Source organism: Geotrypetes seraphini, chromosome 2 (genome assembly GCF_902459505.1).
Source record: "Geotrypetes seraphini chromosome 2, aGeoSer1.1, whole genome shotgun sequence".
NCBI lineage: Eukaryota > Metazoa > Chordata > Amphibia > Gymnophiona > Dermophiidae > Geotrypetes > Geotrypetes seraphini.
In genome coordinates this window covers 303,848,809-303,865,382 of record NC_047085.1, presented here as the reverse complement: position 1 = coordinate 303,865,382, position 16,574 = coordinate 303,848,809, and the positions used below count along the sequence as shown (strand labels likewise).

General features: G+C 43.1%; 1 protein-coding gene across 3 annotated transcripts in view; it reads right to left on the bottom strand.

The window, feature by feature from the left end:
• SH3BP1 (SH3 domain binding protein 1) overlaps positions 1–16,574 on the bottom strand; it is a 157,612-nt gene that overhangs the window by 66,483 nt on the left and 74,555 nt on the right. For all 3 annotated transcript variants that reach the window (XM_033929913.1, XM_033929914.1, XM_033929915.1), the window contains one exon: positions 1,259–1,352. In XM_033929913.1, coding sequence (XP_033785804.1) covers positions 1,259–1,352 — 94 coding nt within the window. The remainder of the gene's footprint in view (positions 1–1,258; positions 1,353–16,574) is intronic.

Genomic DNA, 16,574 nt, shown 5'->3' with positions numbered 1-16,574 from the left:
GAAAAAAAACCAATCAACAGTAACACTCCTCCAATATCTCTAACCCCTCCCCCTACAGCACTCCCCCCCACCCACCCCCCTCAACAAAGCCCCAGGAGGGAGTCAGGGCCCACAAGACAATCCAAACCTACTACAAAACAATTACCCGGGAATCTGGATTCTTATAATCCCCGGGCCCCAGAAACTGCATGCCCCCCCCTAAAAGCACTCAAGAAAACCATCCCCATCAAAAAAATCCCCCCACCAACATCTACTGCAAAATAAAAAAAATAATAAGTAATAAAAAAAGAAAATTTGGTAGTTACTGTATTTAAGTAGAGGTTTGGTGACTTTTACTTTTAAAGAAGTTCAGGAAACATTACTTTTAGTTTTACCAAAGTAATAATTTCATCAACAGGGTAAGAAGGAGCCTAATTATAAAGTAACTTCTAAGCAAAAGTAGGAATTTTCTTTTCTTTACAACAGGGGTCTTCAAATCCAGTACTCATGGTCCACAACCCAGCCTGGTTTTCAGGATTTCCACAATATGTATGAGGATTCATTTGCAAGTATCAGAAGCAGTGAATGCAAAGAGATCTCATACATATTCATGGTGGAAATCCTAAAAACTAGGCTGAGTTGTGGACCTCGAGGATGGGATTTGAGGATCCCTGCTTTACAAAATACTAGCGTACATGTCAGGTGCAGACATTTACATCAACCCTAAGGCAAATGTAAATGTCCATGCCAATATTTATCGTGTACTGTACACATGCAAATTATAGTATTTTGCAATCTACATATGCTCTTGTGCACTCTGCCCACACTCCACCCCATGCACACCTGCCAGGAAAGTGTGCACCATTACATCATGGCGAACGTGTGCACCATTACATCATGGCGAAAGTGTGCACCATTACATCATGGCGAACGTGTGCACCATTACATCATGGCGAAAGTGTGCACCATTACATCATGGCGAAAGTGTGCACCATTACATCATGGCGAAAGTGTGCACCATTATATCATGAAGTATGCACCATTATTTCATGGCATGTATTTTTCAACTAGCTGGTATTCTAAAAGGGGTCATTTATGCCTGAATGTTTCCATATCCATGCCTAAATGATTAAAATATTACAAAGTGAGCACATACTTTACCACCTTCTAGAATTACCTCTGCAATATCCTGAGTGGATTAGCTGTACTGGGTTGTTTTTGTTTTTTTTAATTAACGATGTACTCTCTCACCCAGACCTTTAAGCCGTTATAAGGTTACCTGTCAGGCCACGATGACTCTCTCTTAACTCCAGCAGCACATGGTCCAGGGAGCTCAAAGACTTCCTGTGGTAATCTGCCTGGATCTCTAGAAGCTGGAAGGGGGTGAGTGAGAAAAAGAGAGGCTGAGTTAGAGAGATGATGATGGTGACGAGGAAGAAAGGGAATATTTCTAATTTGGTTGCAGAAAGGAAACAGCTGAACATACTGCTCCTCTGAACAAAGCCAGAACATATGGCTCAAAATTTGCTCTACTTGAGAAAAGGCACCTATTTGTTCCTATAAAAACTAACTTCAAAAATGAATCTGAAAACTACTCAATAGTACATTGTTTCTCAACCCTGTCCTTGCATCATACCCAGCCACTAAGGTTTTCAAGATATCCACAATGCATATGCATGAAAAATCTGCAAACCAAGGAAGCAGAGTATGCAAATCTATCTCTTGCATATTCATTGTGGATATCCAGAAAGCCTGATTGGCTGGGTGTATCCCACAGATTGGGTTCAGAAACATTGTATTAGCAGAATATTTCACCTTGGCCACATGCACAGAAGAGAGAGCTGATCTACCAGGTTATCCAGTCCCAAGAAAAAGATGTTTTGTTCAGTTCTGCCTTTAAATTTATGTCCCAGTGTGATATTTATAGACCCCGATTCTACCCATTGCAATTAATTTTGCAGGTCCTATAATCCATCAGGAAGGGCAGACTGGATGGACCATTCAGGTCTTTATCTGCCATCATCTACTATGTTACTATGATAGGATTGTCTAAAATCCAGGCCCGGACTAAAATCTCCTTCCTGGAACTGAGTTACACAGTGGGCTATATTTAACTTATTATGGGCTTTGACTCCCTTCGCAGCCTTCTTCAGGGAAAGGAGTTTTGGTCATTGCTTACATAAGAAACTTTGTGGCCAGATTTATCTAGCTTTGATCATGGCCTCTGACCTAGAACTGTTTCTGCAATGAGGTCTGAAACAGACCCTCACCAAATACAGAATCAGAGACCACAATCTGCAAATAGATATACTGTACATAGAAAAAAATTGATCTAGAAGCCACAAGTTGAACTCTGCATGCAGTGTAACACTCAAAAAATAGAAACAAATTTATTTCCTCCTGCTCTATAAAAAATACAAAGGAACAGTGTCTTGAAGTCTTCACTACGATCTGGAAAATATAATTCAAAGAGCACTAAAGCAGGAGTTTATTCCACTAATTTACATAATATACGCTATACTTTCAATGTGAAAGAACAATTACATAAATAATCAAAAAGTTATTACGAATAAAGAAATCAAAAGGTGCGACTGCAGAAGTCTTCGTATATTTTGTTGTAACAAACCTAAATTAGCTCCGCTTCCAACAGGTACATTAACAAAGAGTCAAGCCTTTTCTGTTGTATGAAATCTGAAGCAAAGATGTAAACATGCCAAATACAAATGCCAAACATACAGAGCTGTTGAAAAAGTTCTGGGATAGAGTTATACTAGAGGAAGGCTGGAAAAAAAAAATTTCAATGTGTTTGCATATCTCTTGGGGTACCATCAGCTCTATCATCATAAAGTGGAAGCACTTTGGCATCAAGACACGCCTTAATTAGGCTGTCTCTTCATCAATAGCCATGAGTTAAGGACAAGGCTGGTGCTACCTATTTTACTGCCCTGGGTTTATTTTGATTAAATCATTTACAGCCTTCTTATTTTTTCCCCACTACTAATTTATGAATGTTTGTTTGTTTTTTAAATTTCTTTATTCATTTTAAAGCCATAAGTAAGTGCAAAATATAATACAATCATATAACTCTATAAAAGCACTTAAATACAATTACATTTATAATCTATGACAAAAAGATATATCATCCCCCCCTAATTATATTCAAAAAGTACACTCAGATTGAGAAATTGAAAAATATATTCCAACCCGCTCTCCCACCCTGGACGTGTATGACCAAAGGGTATAATCTCCAATCACTCTTTGCAAAATTTTGTCAATGGCTCCCAAATCTTCAGAAACTTCTTATAGGGCTCCTTTTATTAAGCCGCGCTAGCGGGGTTAAGACGTGCGACTTTTCATCATGCGCTAACCCCCGCGCTGGCTTAAAAAATACCGCCTGCTCAAGAGGAGGCCTTTGTAAAATGAGCCCATAATGTCCCTGATGTCTAGCCATATTACGTTCCATCTTAAAAACATGATAGAGAGACTCCCACCAAAAGGAATAGTTCAGTCTATCCCAGTTTTTCCAATTCCTTAGAATAAGCTGTAGGGCAACCCCCTGTCATAATAAAGAGAAGTTTATTATTGTGAGATGATACTTGACTTTTAGCTCTCATCATATTTGCTATTTGGCACTATGATGAGAGCTAAAAATGTATGAACGTTTGAAGACAATTCACAGGTGGGATGGTGTTAAGAGTAAGGCTATCTGATTTCTAGAGCAGTGTTTTTCAACCTTTTTACACCTATGGACCGGCAGAAATAAAAGAATTATTCTGTGGACCGGCATTGGTCCATGGACCGGCGGTTGAAGAACACTGGGTTAAGTCGTGGGCTAGACCCCGCCCATCTCTACCCAATCTCCACCCCAGACCCCGCCCCCATAATAGTACTAATTGCACCTTGCACGTCCCGTGCCTCATCTGGAAGCTTTCCCTCGGACGTTGCAACGTCAGAGAGAAGGCTTTCGGTTCAGGCACACAATGCCTGTAGGAGCCGCTGCCCGTGGCTTTGTGCACTGAATCAGTGAGGAAGAGGGAGCTGGCTCGAAGATAATGCTGCATCGATCGCACCATGGACTGGCGGTTGAAGAACACTGTTTTGGGCCTGATGCACGTGCTGGCCCTGTGGACCGGCAGGAAATTTCTATGGATCGGCACCGGTCCGTGGACCGGTGGTTGAAGAACACTATCCTAGAGGGTACATTTGGTACACTTGCTTCCTGTGCTGCTTATAACAAGTGAGCAGTTCATTTGAGGGGAGGATAAGTGAATACCCTATGAAACATCCCCATTAAAAATGTACCTACAAAGAAGCAAAACAGAGCAAAGCTCAGCTCATCCAGGGGAAGCTCAAAAGGCAAAGAAGGTCGATAGAACAGACATCAAGTGCCGCAACCTTCCACTATTTTAAATGAACCGTCCTTGAAAAGGACCAACCACTACAAGCACCACCACACACACACCATGCTACTGCTGTTTTATACTTGTATTTGGATGTATTTCTATTCCTGACATACATTTTGTATTCTGCCTGGTTGTGACCTTTTCACTTTCAATAAACATATATTTAAAAAATAATAAAAAAAAAAGTACCTAAAGACACCTTCTTTAAATTTTGTTACCACTGAGTATTTCACGCTCAATATAATGGCCTCTGGACTGGTGAATATGTCCTAGATGCAAGCAAATTAATTAGCCAACAAAATCTCAGTTTTATCTACATGTAAATTCTAGCCTTAGGTTTTCAACTGGGTCTGCAGTTATTTTATAAAGATGAATTATTACTCTAACCCTAGGTTCCAGGTAAGCACCAGGAACAGCATCATAAGAGCAGTTAATGTAGCTGGTTTTAAAAAAGGTTTGGACAAATTCCTGGAGGAAAAGTCTATAGTCTGCTGTTGAGACAGACATGGGATGGTAGCATGGAATGATGCTACTATTTGGGGTTTTGCCAGGTGCTTGTGACTTGGATTGGTCTCCACGAAGACAGGATACTGGGCTAGATGGACCATTGGTTTGACCCAGTAAGGCTATTCTTATGTTCTCAAGAGATTTTTGGACTAGTGTTTGAAGGTCGGAGTCAGGATTAGAAAATGCTAGAAGGCTGCTTGGCACGTTGTTCATACTGTCAGCACACTCCTTGCAGTCAATAAAGTAACCCACACTTAGATATGTTTACACAAACTTGGATATTAGATAACTGGGGAATCATTTCAAAGTAACTGTTTACAGGAAATGTATATGCCAGTAGGTGTAAAACAAGTTTTAAGTTACTCAGTTACTGTTCTTAAAGCTGATGTTCCTCAGAAGAATATCTGGTGCAGGCTTTACCTTGAGTGATCTTCTTGGGACTCTTCTAGTCCTTGCTTTCTCTTTCTCTGACTAGAATATGTAGCACTTCTCTTTCTCCTCCACAGCAGGTAGTGGTAGAAGACAGGTTCCCTGTACCTTGAAACAGTCCAGCAGCTTTCCTTGCTCTGAGGCCGATTTCCACCCCTGGTCTTCCTGATCATGCCACAGCCTGAAGTTATAGTTGGTTTCTCTCCCGTTGCAATGATTGTAAAGGATTGACCAGGGATTCACACAGCGAAACTCTGGTACCCTTGCATGAAGGTACATTAGCTGGGGATCTGGAACCAAGGACAAGAAACGCCCCTTTGGATAGGGTTACTAAACATCTGGGAGAACCTCTTACCTCCTCAGTGAGATAAGCCTGCTGCCTTCGGCCTGCCCTGGAAGCCCTCTCTCTGCAGCATCCCACCTATGCGGGAACAGGAAGTTGCTGCAGAGAGAAGGATTCCAGGGCAGGCCGAAGGCAGCAGACTTATCTTGCTAAGCTGCTGGCAGTCTGAAGAAAATTGAATTGCAGCGCCAAGGAGGTAAGATGGGGAGAGCCACTGGATTCCATGTAAGCCGGCACTGCCAAACTGGGTGGGCTTGCAAGCTGGCTCCAGGGGGGCTGAAGAGAGAGAGGTGTACACATAAACCAGGTTTTGTGCTCCCATTATTTTATGTGTATGGGTGGGGCCAGTGAGGGGTTGTGTGTCCTCTTTTTTGTCTTCACAAATATGGTAACACTACCTTGGTCTGGGTATTTATATCAACCTCAATTTTCCCTCCAAGAGATGTAGCCTCACACTCTGGCAGTCAGGAAGGAAGCCAAAAAAGAAGTGGGAAAGGGACACAGTCAATCAACTTCAGGGACAATCAATTTATTAAAACAGTATAAATCAATGATACATATATAACAACTACATAAAACAAAGCAGGTATAACACGCAATCTTTCAATCCTTTTTCATGCTGGACCCCAACACGGTCCATGTTTCGGCTAAAGAAGTCAGGAAGGAAGATGCAGTCCCTATTCTTGAAATTTGAGGCTAGAAATAAAATATCAGAATTCCTTTACTCTGGTGGAACAACTATAGGTTCCAGCACAGCTCAACAGGCAGAACCTTAGCTGACTCTGCATTAATATCCTTTATCAGAAAATAAAATAGTTATCTTTGCTGCCATGAGTTAATTTTACAGCTTACTGTCTTAACATTCTCTGGTCTTGTTTCCTGTTCTTGGTTTGTTTTCCTCTGACTCTTTCTGGTGTCCTTTTTTTTCTTACTGTAATTCCCTCTCATCTTTTTGGCTTTTAGAAAAAGAGTTTACAGTATCCCCTCTGATTTATTCTCTCTCTATACACTTCCTTGTCTCCTCTATTTATCTGTTCTTCCTCATTTGACCTCTTTCTCATGTTCAATTGCTCATTTCTTTCCTCCTACATTAACTTTATGGAGTCCCATTTTCTCCCCAAAATCTGGGTTTTTTTATTTCATATTCCCATCCTTTGTCCCTCAGTATAGGTCTGTTCTCCCTCTAGCCACTAAAGATTGAGGAGCAAGTGGAGTTCACTCCTGCCCTAATGACCCACTGGACCGCCAGGTGTGGTCAGATAGGCCTGGAGTGTCCAAGTGAAGGATCAGAACTTGTTGTGTGGGACGACTGTCATGTTGAAGGGTCAGAACAGCTGGCAAACTGTGAAGGGTATCAGAATAGGGTGGGACGGGGGAGTGAGGGAACTTTACATCCTCTTATGCGGATCATGGCCAATATTCACCAGAACACATAAAAGTGTCTTAAGTGGGTCCTGGCCAGTGTTCCCGCTAAGCTGCGCTGGCCTGCGCTCGCGCACAAAATAATACATCGCAGCGCACAAGTTTCTCTTCACAGCGCACACACGCGTCGCAAAGGTAAGGGGAGGTAAGGTAAGGGGACGCATTGGGGGGATTGCACTTCCCCACAATTGCCATGCTTCGGTTCCTCTTCTTCCTTCCTTCCTCCCCCCCCCCCCGCGGGACCCTGCGGCACCATCAACTCTTACTCCCTCTAATGTCGGCCCTGCAGCTCCAGACTTCCTCGCACCTTCTCCCCTCCCCCTTTGGATCGCTATTATTTTAAATGTTATAGCCGCGGAGCTGTATCCATCAGTGGAGATGTCTAACCTCGGCCTGCCCCGGAACTCTTACTGCAGCAGCCGCCCGTCTAGGCAGGAACAGGAAGTCACTGTTGCAGTAAGAGTTCCGGGGCAGGCCGAGGTTAGACATCTCCACTGATGGATACAGCTCCGCGGCTATAACATTTAAAATAATAGCGATCCAAAGGGGGAGGGGAGAAGGTGCGAGGAAGTCTGGAGCTGCAGGGCCGACATTAGAGGGAGTAAGAGTTGATGGTGCCGCAGGGTCCCGCGGGGGGGGTGGGGGGAGGAAGGAAGGAAGAAGAGGAACCGAAGCATGGCAATTGTGGGGAAGTGCAGAGCTGCAGGGAAGAGTGTTGCGGTACCCAGCTGGAGGGAGAAGGAAGATGAGGGAGGGAATTAAAGGAGATGCCAGGGCTTGGAGCGTAGGAGGAAGGTATGCCAGTCTAAGGGAAAAGGAAGGGGGAGATGTGAGAGCATGGAGGGGGAGCGAAAGATGGAAGAAAAGGAAAGGAGAGAGATGCCAGAGAATCAGGGAAGGGGAGATAACAGACTATGAGGAGAGGTGTGGGAGAGGGAAGGCGAGGAGAGAGATGCCAGACCAATGGGGTGAAAGGAGAGATGGAAGGGGGAGGCATACAGTTTCTGGAAGGGGCATAGAAGGAGAGAAGATGCCATATAGGGGAAGAGAGACGGCAGACAGTGGATGGAAGGAAGAGAGTTACAAGAAGATGAGGAAAGGAGAAACCACAGAAGACAAAGGTAGAAAAAAATTTCTATTTATTTATTGCTTTAGGAGACATGTGTCACTGTTTCTGTGAAGCATTGTATGCAGAGTCCAGCTTCTTGCTGGTTCAATTTAACCTTTGTCTATGTATTTTTATTTTATCCCCCCTTTTACAAAACTGTGAAGCGTTTTTAGCACCAGCCTTGGTGGTAGCAGCTCTGATGCTCAGAATTTTATGAGCATCAGAGCTGTTACCTCCGTAGCTAAAATCCACACTACAGTTTTGTAAAAGAGGGAGGGGTTAGTTTGTGATTACATATTCCTTACTAGGCGAAGGTGTTTTCTGTGTTCTGTGTGTTTTCTGTTAGGATTGACGGTGTAGGATTGATCTGTGCTGGTCTGGCTTGTTTAGTTTTACAATGGGTGTATTGATGTACTGCTCACTGCAATATGTAAGATGCTGCCTTTTCCTAGGTACTCATGTGTGACGTGTGGTTTGTTACTAAAAATCATGTTTTTCTTACAGATGGGGGGGGTGCCAAAAAATGATGGGCCCCGGATGTTACATATGCTAGGTACGCCACTGTATGTAAAGATACCAGAAAGCTGGCGTAGCAAAAACTTCTAAGTTTTGAGTATTTAACCCTCCCACAATCTCACGGGCACTCGTTTCAAGTTTATTGAGATTTTGATTTAAACGCAATATCAAATATTTTCAATGCGTATAACAAAAATAAATTTGGGGAAATAAATAAAACCATTTGAACCAGTGTTCCCGCTAAGCTGCGCTGGCACACAAAATATTACATCGCAGCGCACACGTTTCTCGTCACAGCGCACAATCGGAAGAGGCGTACGGCAGATGGCAGGGCGGCGAGAGGAGAATCGGGCGAGTTGGCTCATAACTTGCTTGCGCCCGATATTTTTGGCTCACGGTGAAAAAAGTTTGCTCACAACACCCGCCCGCTTAGAGGGAACACTGGTCCTGGCTGATTACCAGCTGGGACTGCATAAAAGCAGCAGGTTTTACATGCCTGGATATCCAATGCCTGGGCATGGCCAGGCATTGAATATCCATCTAATTTAGCCAGAGGCAGTCAGTGCTTTAAAAAAAAATACTTATCACCACCAGCTGAATATCAGGGAAAAAAGGTAATATTTGGAAAGGATTAGAATTTGTCTGCTTTGGGAAATATACATCTTTTCTATTTTTATATTTTACAGAGTACAGGAGAAAATACATTTCTGTTTGACTTTTACCAGCATTGAACTGCTTATAGATTCTGCCTTTCTTGGGGATGTCCATTTCAGTTTTTGTCTGCATGAATCTGTGGTCCCCTATTCTATATCCAGAGCTGGTGTTAAGACATACTGGGGCCCCAAGCAGAAATTTTGGAGGGAGCCTCAAAACCACACTGGCAGGCTTGCAATTTCTTTACTTTTGGGAAGGTTTAGGGCAGGTTTTGATGTATGAGTAAGACTTTTTGCAAAACAGGAGTCATTTATTACAATTTTTTTTATATCACCTGGCTACATGTGATTGTGGCAGTTTTCAAAATAATCCATTTGGAGGAGCATTTGCTCCCCTTCTGCTCCTCCCTTTAGCTATATTTCTGGTTTGGGCCCTGGCTATATCAGGTGAGGGTCTGTCTATACTCTGTATGTGTGACTGAGGTGAAGGATTCTGCTAGCATGCAGTGTCTGAGTAAGAATGTGTAACAGTCCAGCCTGCTCCAGTTTCCCAGTAATGGATATATTGGTGCTCTAGGGCCCAGTATAATATTTAGAACACTGTCTTTTTATAGGTAACAATCCTGCAGTTTGATAAGTTTTCTATACGTATAGGTTTTGTGTTATGAATTTCATACTTTGTTTTTCATGAAGTGTCTTGCTCTATTTGAAAGCAGGCTCTGAGACAAGGGGCCCTTGCTGCCCAAAATAAAAATGCTCAAGACCAGTGGCTTCTACATCCTGTAGAGTCACCACAGAAACAAAAAAACAATCTGCTTTAAACAAAATGTCTGACAGAATTATGTGCTGTACCTGAAGTGATAACCACAATTTAAATATTTTTTTAATGGTGTGTTGTAAGGTGATAGCACCATTATTGGGGAATATGAAGTTTTTGTGATACAGGTGTAGAGCTTATATTGAAATTCTGTTCAATCCTGTCGAGAATCCAGATTTCACTTCCCCACAGAAGAGTTTGTTGAATGTTGTCATCAATTATAATGGCAGTTTTACTGGGTAGTTAGAACTAGCTGGAGGAGGGAGGGTTTCTTATCCTTTGTGTGTTAATAATTGCTAATTTAAAAGTGTGTGTATATCATAGAATGTCACCAATTCGCCCCCCCAATTCCCAGCTTGTCTCAGAGACTGCTAAAAAACTTGAAAAAGCCCTTTTAATAACCTGCCATTAAAATAAATGCATGCTAAACAGGCTGGAACCAGTTTAGCGAGCACATTAAAGGCAGATTTTAGTTTTGAGAATCTGCCCCTCAGTTCTGTGCATGCGCAAAAACTGAGCATGTGCAGAGTGCAAGCATGGGCAGCTCAAGAAGCAGCTGCCAACTGTTGAGATGAGCAAAGGAGTTTCTGGCGCCTTCGGAAGATCTTCAGCTGGCGGGGCTTGGGGATCTCCTGCCAGTTACAGAGTATGCTGCTGTTGAGAGGGCCTGAGCCCAAAGTGGACACCAAAACTTTTTGAAGGAGGGAGTGAAAGGGGTGGGGTGCCATTAGACACCAGGACTTTTTTTTTTCTTTTTGAGAGAGAGCAGTGGGGTTCTTAATGACAAGAGAGAGAATAGGCATGCCACTAGACACTAGGGAAGTGTGTGTTTAAGCAGCAGGAAGGGGAGGGGGTTCAAGTCCATCGGATCATGCTAAGCTAAGAAAGGGGTCAGGGATCAAGACCGATGCAGCCAGACAGCAAATAGTTTTTGTTTCGTTTTTTTGTCACACTAGAAACATATAAACTTGATGGCAGATAAAGGCCAAATGGCCCATCCAGTCTGCTCATCCGCAGCATCTACTGTCAATTGCTACTCAGGCATTGACATGAAGGATGACATTTTGCAATGAACTGTAGATTAGTGCCACAGGTTTTTCTGCATTGGCCCCTCAGAATCAAGGAATTAAAAGCACAGAACTGTAGATAATCGATAAGAGAACTGGATAAAACTTCTGGGCTTTAACATTTTCAAAGCAAAAATACTCTCTTAATGGTCATTCCAGTATTTAACAAGTGAGTACGAAAGAGACTAATGAGAAGCAGAAGGCAACAATCAACTTATGATTTTTTTTTTCTTTTAAAAACTATAGGACCCATTTCAAAAGGTTTCAAAATGGAAATTTAAAAAATAGGTTTAACTGATTAAACCTTATTGACGAAAATACCCACCACCTCCCCAGCTGACCAAATAGAACTAAGGGGTCTAGCTAGCAAACTGAACTAAGTGCTTAACGTGAATTTTAATGCACAGTGACGTCATCGATGAAGCCCCGGTATGGACCACTTTAAAAGTGCATCGCCACTTTAAGATCTTAGAAAGTTTGTGATAGCCCGAACCGCGCATGCGGGAGTGCCTTACCGCCCGACGTAGGGTGCGCAGTCCCTCAGTTAAGATAAGTCAGCTAAGAAGCCAATCCGAGGAGATGGGTGGTTTGTGAGAATATCTGCCTGCTGTCCCTGGATAACACCTGTTATGGTAAGTAACTGTGCTTTATCCCAGGACAAACAGGCAGCATATTCTCACGTATGGGTGACCTCCAAGCTAACAGAAAAAGGGATGGAGGGAGAGTTGGCCTTAAGAAAATAAATTTGGTAATACAGATTGGCCAAAGTGCTCATCCCGTCTGGAAAAAGACTCCAGACAATAGTGAGAAGTGAATGTATGAACTGAGGACCAGGTGGCAGCTTTACAGATTTCCTCAATAGGAGAAGATCTGAGGAAAGCAACAGAAGCTGCCATAGCTCTAATTTTGTGGGCTGTGACACGACTCTCCAGTGCCAGGCCAGTCTGAGCATAATAGAACAAGATGCAGGCAGCCAGCCAGTTGGAAATCGTTCTTTTCGAAACAGGATGCCCCAACTTATTCAAAAAAAAGATATGAACAATTGGGGAGATGTTTGATGAGGCTTTGTCCGGTCAATGTAATAGGCTAAAGCTCATTTACAGTCCAAAGTATGCAAAGCAGTTTCTCCAGCATGAGAATGAGGCTTAGGAAAAAACACTGGTAGAACAATTGACTGATTGAGGTGAAAGTCAGTGACAACTTTTGGAAGAAACTTTGGATGTGTACGCAGAACCACTTTGTCATGATGAAAAATGGTGAAGGGTGGATCTGCTACTAATGCTTGTAACTCACTGACCCTTCTGGCAGAGGTGAGAGCAATAAGGAAAACCACTTTCCAGGTAATGAACTTAAAATGAGCTGTGGCCATTGGTTCAAATGGTTGCTTCATTAAACTGGAAAGGACTACATTAAGGTTCCAGACAGCAGGAGGAGGTTTGAGAGATGGTTTCACATTGAAAGTCCCTTCATAAATCTGGAGACCAAAGGATGAGCAGTAAGATGTTTACCCTCAACTGGCATGTGAAAAGCTGTAATAGCGCTGAGATGGATTCTGACAGATGTAGATTTGAGCACAGAATCACAGAGATGAAGCAGATAATCCAACACCAAATCCACTGATAATGAAGTTGGATTATGATGATGAAAACACCACGAAGATAACCAAGTCCATTTTTGTTGATAACATTGCTGAGTGGCTGATTTCCTGGATGCATCAAGAATTTGACGAACAGGCTGAGAAAGATGTAAGTGAGATGGATTCAGCCCAAGAGACACCAAGCTGTCAGGTGTAGAGATTGCAGGTTGGGATGTAGAAGTGATTCCTGATTCTGAATAAGCAGAGTAGGAAATACTGGAAGAGGTATGGGTTCCCTGGAGCTGAGTTGAAGTAGAAGGGAGAACCAATGTTGCCTGGGCCACTGTGAGGCACTGAGAATCATGGTGACTGCTTCTCTCTTGAGCTTGAACAGAGTTCTCAACATGAGAGGAATTGGAGGGAATGCATATAGAAATAGGCCTGTCCAATCCAGGAGAAAAGCATCTGCTTCCAAACGAACAGGAGAGTAAAGTCGGGAGCTAAACTGGGGCATCTGGTGGTTGTGAGGCGCTGCAAACAAGTCTATTTGAGGAGTGCCCCATTGAGCAAAGATAGACTGGAGAGTTGCAGAGATGAGAGTCCATTCGTGAGGCTGAAGAATTCTGCTGAGGTTGTCTGCTAGGGAATTCTTCTCCCCTTGAATATAGACAGCCTTCAAAAACAGATTGCAAGCTGTCGACCAAGTCCAGATTTTTTGGGCCTCCTGACACAACAGGAGAGCGCCGTGCCTCCTTTCTTGTTTATGTAGTACATTGCTACTTGATTATCTGTGCGAAGGAGGAGGACTTGAAGGCAGAGTAGATGATGAAAAGCATTGAGGGCATAAAACATTGCTCTGAGTTCCAGGAAATTGATGTGAAATTTCTGCTCCCTGGCAGTCCAAAGACCTTGAGTCTGAAGATCATCCATGTGAGCCCCCTCAAGCATAAGGGGATGTGTCTTTCATGATGACCTTGTGATGAGGGGGCAAGTGAAAAAGGAGACCTCTGGAGAGATTGGAAGAGGTCATCCACCAGTGAAGCGACAGCAGAAGAGATGACATCACAAATATATGTTGGGAGAGACAATTCATCGCTTGAGACCACTGAGAAGCAAGGGTCCACCGAGGAGTGCGAAGATGCAATCTTGCAAGCGGTGTCACATGAACAGTGGAAGCCATGTGGCCTAGAAGAACCATCATGTGTCTGGCAGAAATGGTTTGGAGAAGAAGCAGTTGCTGACACAGACAGATGAGAGTCTGAAGTCGATCTGGAGGAAGAAATGCTCTCAAGAGAGTGGTGTCTAGGATTGTCCCAATGAACTGCAGACGTTCAGTCAGAATAAGATGTGATTTGGGGAAGTTGATTTCGAATCCTAGAATCTGAAGAAAAGAAATGGTCTGAGATGTTGATTGGACCACCTCCTGACATGAGACAGCCTTGATCAACCAGTCGTCCAGATAAGGAAAGACTTGAAGGCCATGTGATCGAAGAGATGCGGCTACCACAATCAGAAACTTCATGAAGACTCTGGGAGAAGATGCCAGGCCGAATGGAAAGACCTTGTACTGGTAATAGCATCGATTGAGTTGAAAACGAAGATACTTCCTGGAAGCCAGACGAATTGGAATATGTGTATAGGCATCCTTGAGATCTAGGGAGCATAGCCAGTAGCTCTGATTGAGGAGAGGATAAAGCAGTGTGAGGGATAGCATCCTGAATTTCTCCTTGACTAGAAATTTGTTGAGAGCTCTGAGATCCAGGATGGGATGGAGTCCTCCGGTCTTCCTGAGAACCAAGAAGTAACGGGAGTAGAATCCCTGATTCTGCTGAATGAGGGGAACTTCCTTGATGGCACTCAGCAGGAGAAGGGATTGAACTTCCTGTAGAAGAAGGGAGGACTGTGCAGGGTCCAAAACAGACTCTCTTGGTGGATTCTGAGATAAACCGGAAGCCAATGGAGACTCAAAAGCAATGGAGTTAGATGGTCGAATTTGCTTTTTCCATAAATCAACTTCGCAGCGGTATTCTGAACCAACTATAGTCTTTTGAGGCAGATCTTTGTGATGCCGAGATAAATGGCATTACAATAATCTAGCCGAGATAGTATAATTGATGTTTCTATGTTTCTATGGACCAAGACAGAAAAATGACATTGGTGGAAAAGAGCTCTAACCTTCCTCAGCATTCGTAAACTGAAAAAACATTTCTTAGCACAGCTTAGTAAACAGGCTTCCAGATGCAAAAGGCACGTATTTATTTATTAAGTTTTCTATACCGTTCTCCCAGGAGAGCTCAGATTAGCCACTTAAAAATGGATAAGCATTCCAGAAGCTTTTATGCGACTTTATTGGATAGCACTCATTTTTAGCAGTTAACTGGCTAAGTTTAGCCTCCTAAGACTAGTCATGTGAACTGCAAACTTAAAATCTAACTAGTTAACATAAGAACAAAATAACATAAGAATTTGCCTCCGCTGGGTCAGACCAAGGGTCCATCGAGCCCAGCGGTCCGCTCCCACGGCGGCCCATCAGACCTGTAGAGTGATCTTTTGTCTAACCCATTGATTCTTACTCCTTTATATCCTAAAAAAAAACCTTTTTCCCTTTTATCTATACCCTTTTTTTGCTCCTGTGTCCTTCCCTATCTGTAGCCTTCAATCCCCTTATCCTTCAGGAATTTATCTAGTCCTTCTTTGAAACCCCTTAATGTAGTCTATCATATTACATTTTCCGGAAGCGCATTCCAGGTATCCACCACTCTATGAGTGAAGAAGAACTTTCTAGCATTGGTTCTAAACCTGTCTCCTTTCAATTTCTCCGAGTGCCCTCTTGTTTTTGTAGTTCCCAGTACGCTGAAGAACCTGTCCCTCTCCACCCTCTCTATGCCTTTCATAATCTTGTAAGTCTCTATCATGTCTCCTCTTGAGTCTCCGCTTTTCCAGGGAGAAGACCCCAGTTTCTCTAACCTTTCATTGTATGAAAGGTTTTCCATACCCTTAATCATTCGTGTAGCTTTCCACTGGACCCTCTCAAGTATTGCCATATGACTTCAGGCTTTCGGCTGACGAAACTTCTATTGATACAACCCAATATCTGCCTTGCCTTAGATGAAGCCTTCTCCACTTGATTGGCAGTTTTCATGTCTGCACTGATGATTACTCCTAAATCTCGTTCTGCTGAAGTCCTAGTTAAAGTTTTTTACTTCTTGAACGGAGAAACTTTAACTAGGACTTCAGCAGAACGAGATTTAGGAGTAATCATCAGTGCAGACATGAAAACTGCCAATTAAGTGGAGAAGGCTTCATCTAAGGTAAGGCAGATATTGGGTTGTATCAATAGAAGTTTCGTCAGCCGAAAGCCTGAAGTCATAATGCCGTTGTACAGGGCCATGGTGAGACCTCATCTGGAGTACTGTGTGCAATTCTGGAGGCCACATTACAGTAAAGATGTGCGCAGAATTGAATCGGTTCAACGGAGGCCACCAGGATGATCTCGGGGCTCAAGGGTCTCTCGTACGAAGAGAGACTGAACAAATTGCAGCTCTACACTCTTGAGGAACGTAGGGAGAGGGGAGACATGATCGAAACATTTAAGTACCTCACGGGACGTGTCGAAGTGGAAGATGATATTTTCTTTCTCAAGGGACCCTCGGTCACAAGAGGGCACCCGCTCAAACTCAGGGGCGGAAAATTTCATGGCGACACCAGAAAGTATTTCTTCACAGAGAGAGTGGTAGATCATTGGAACAAGCTT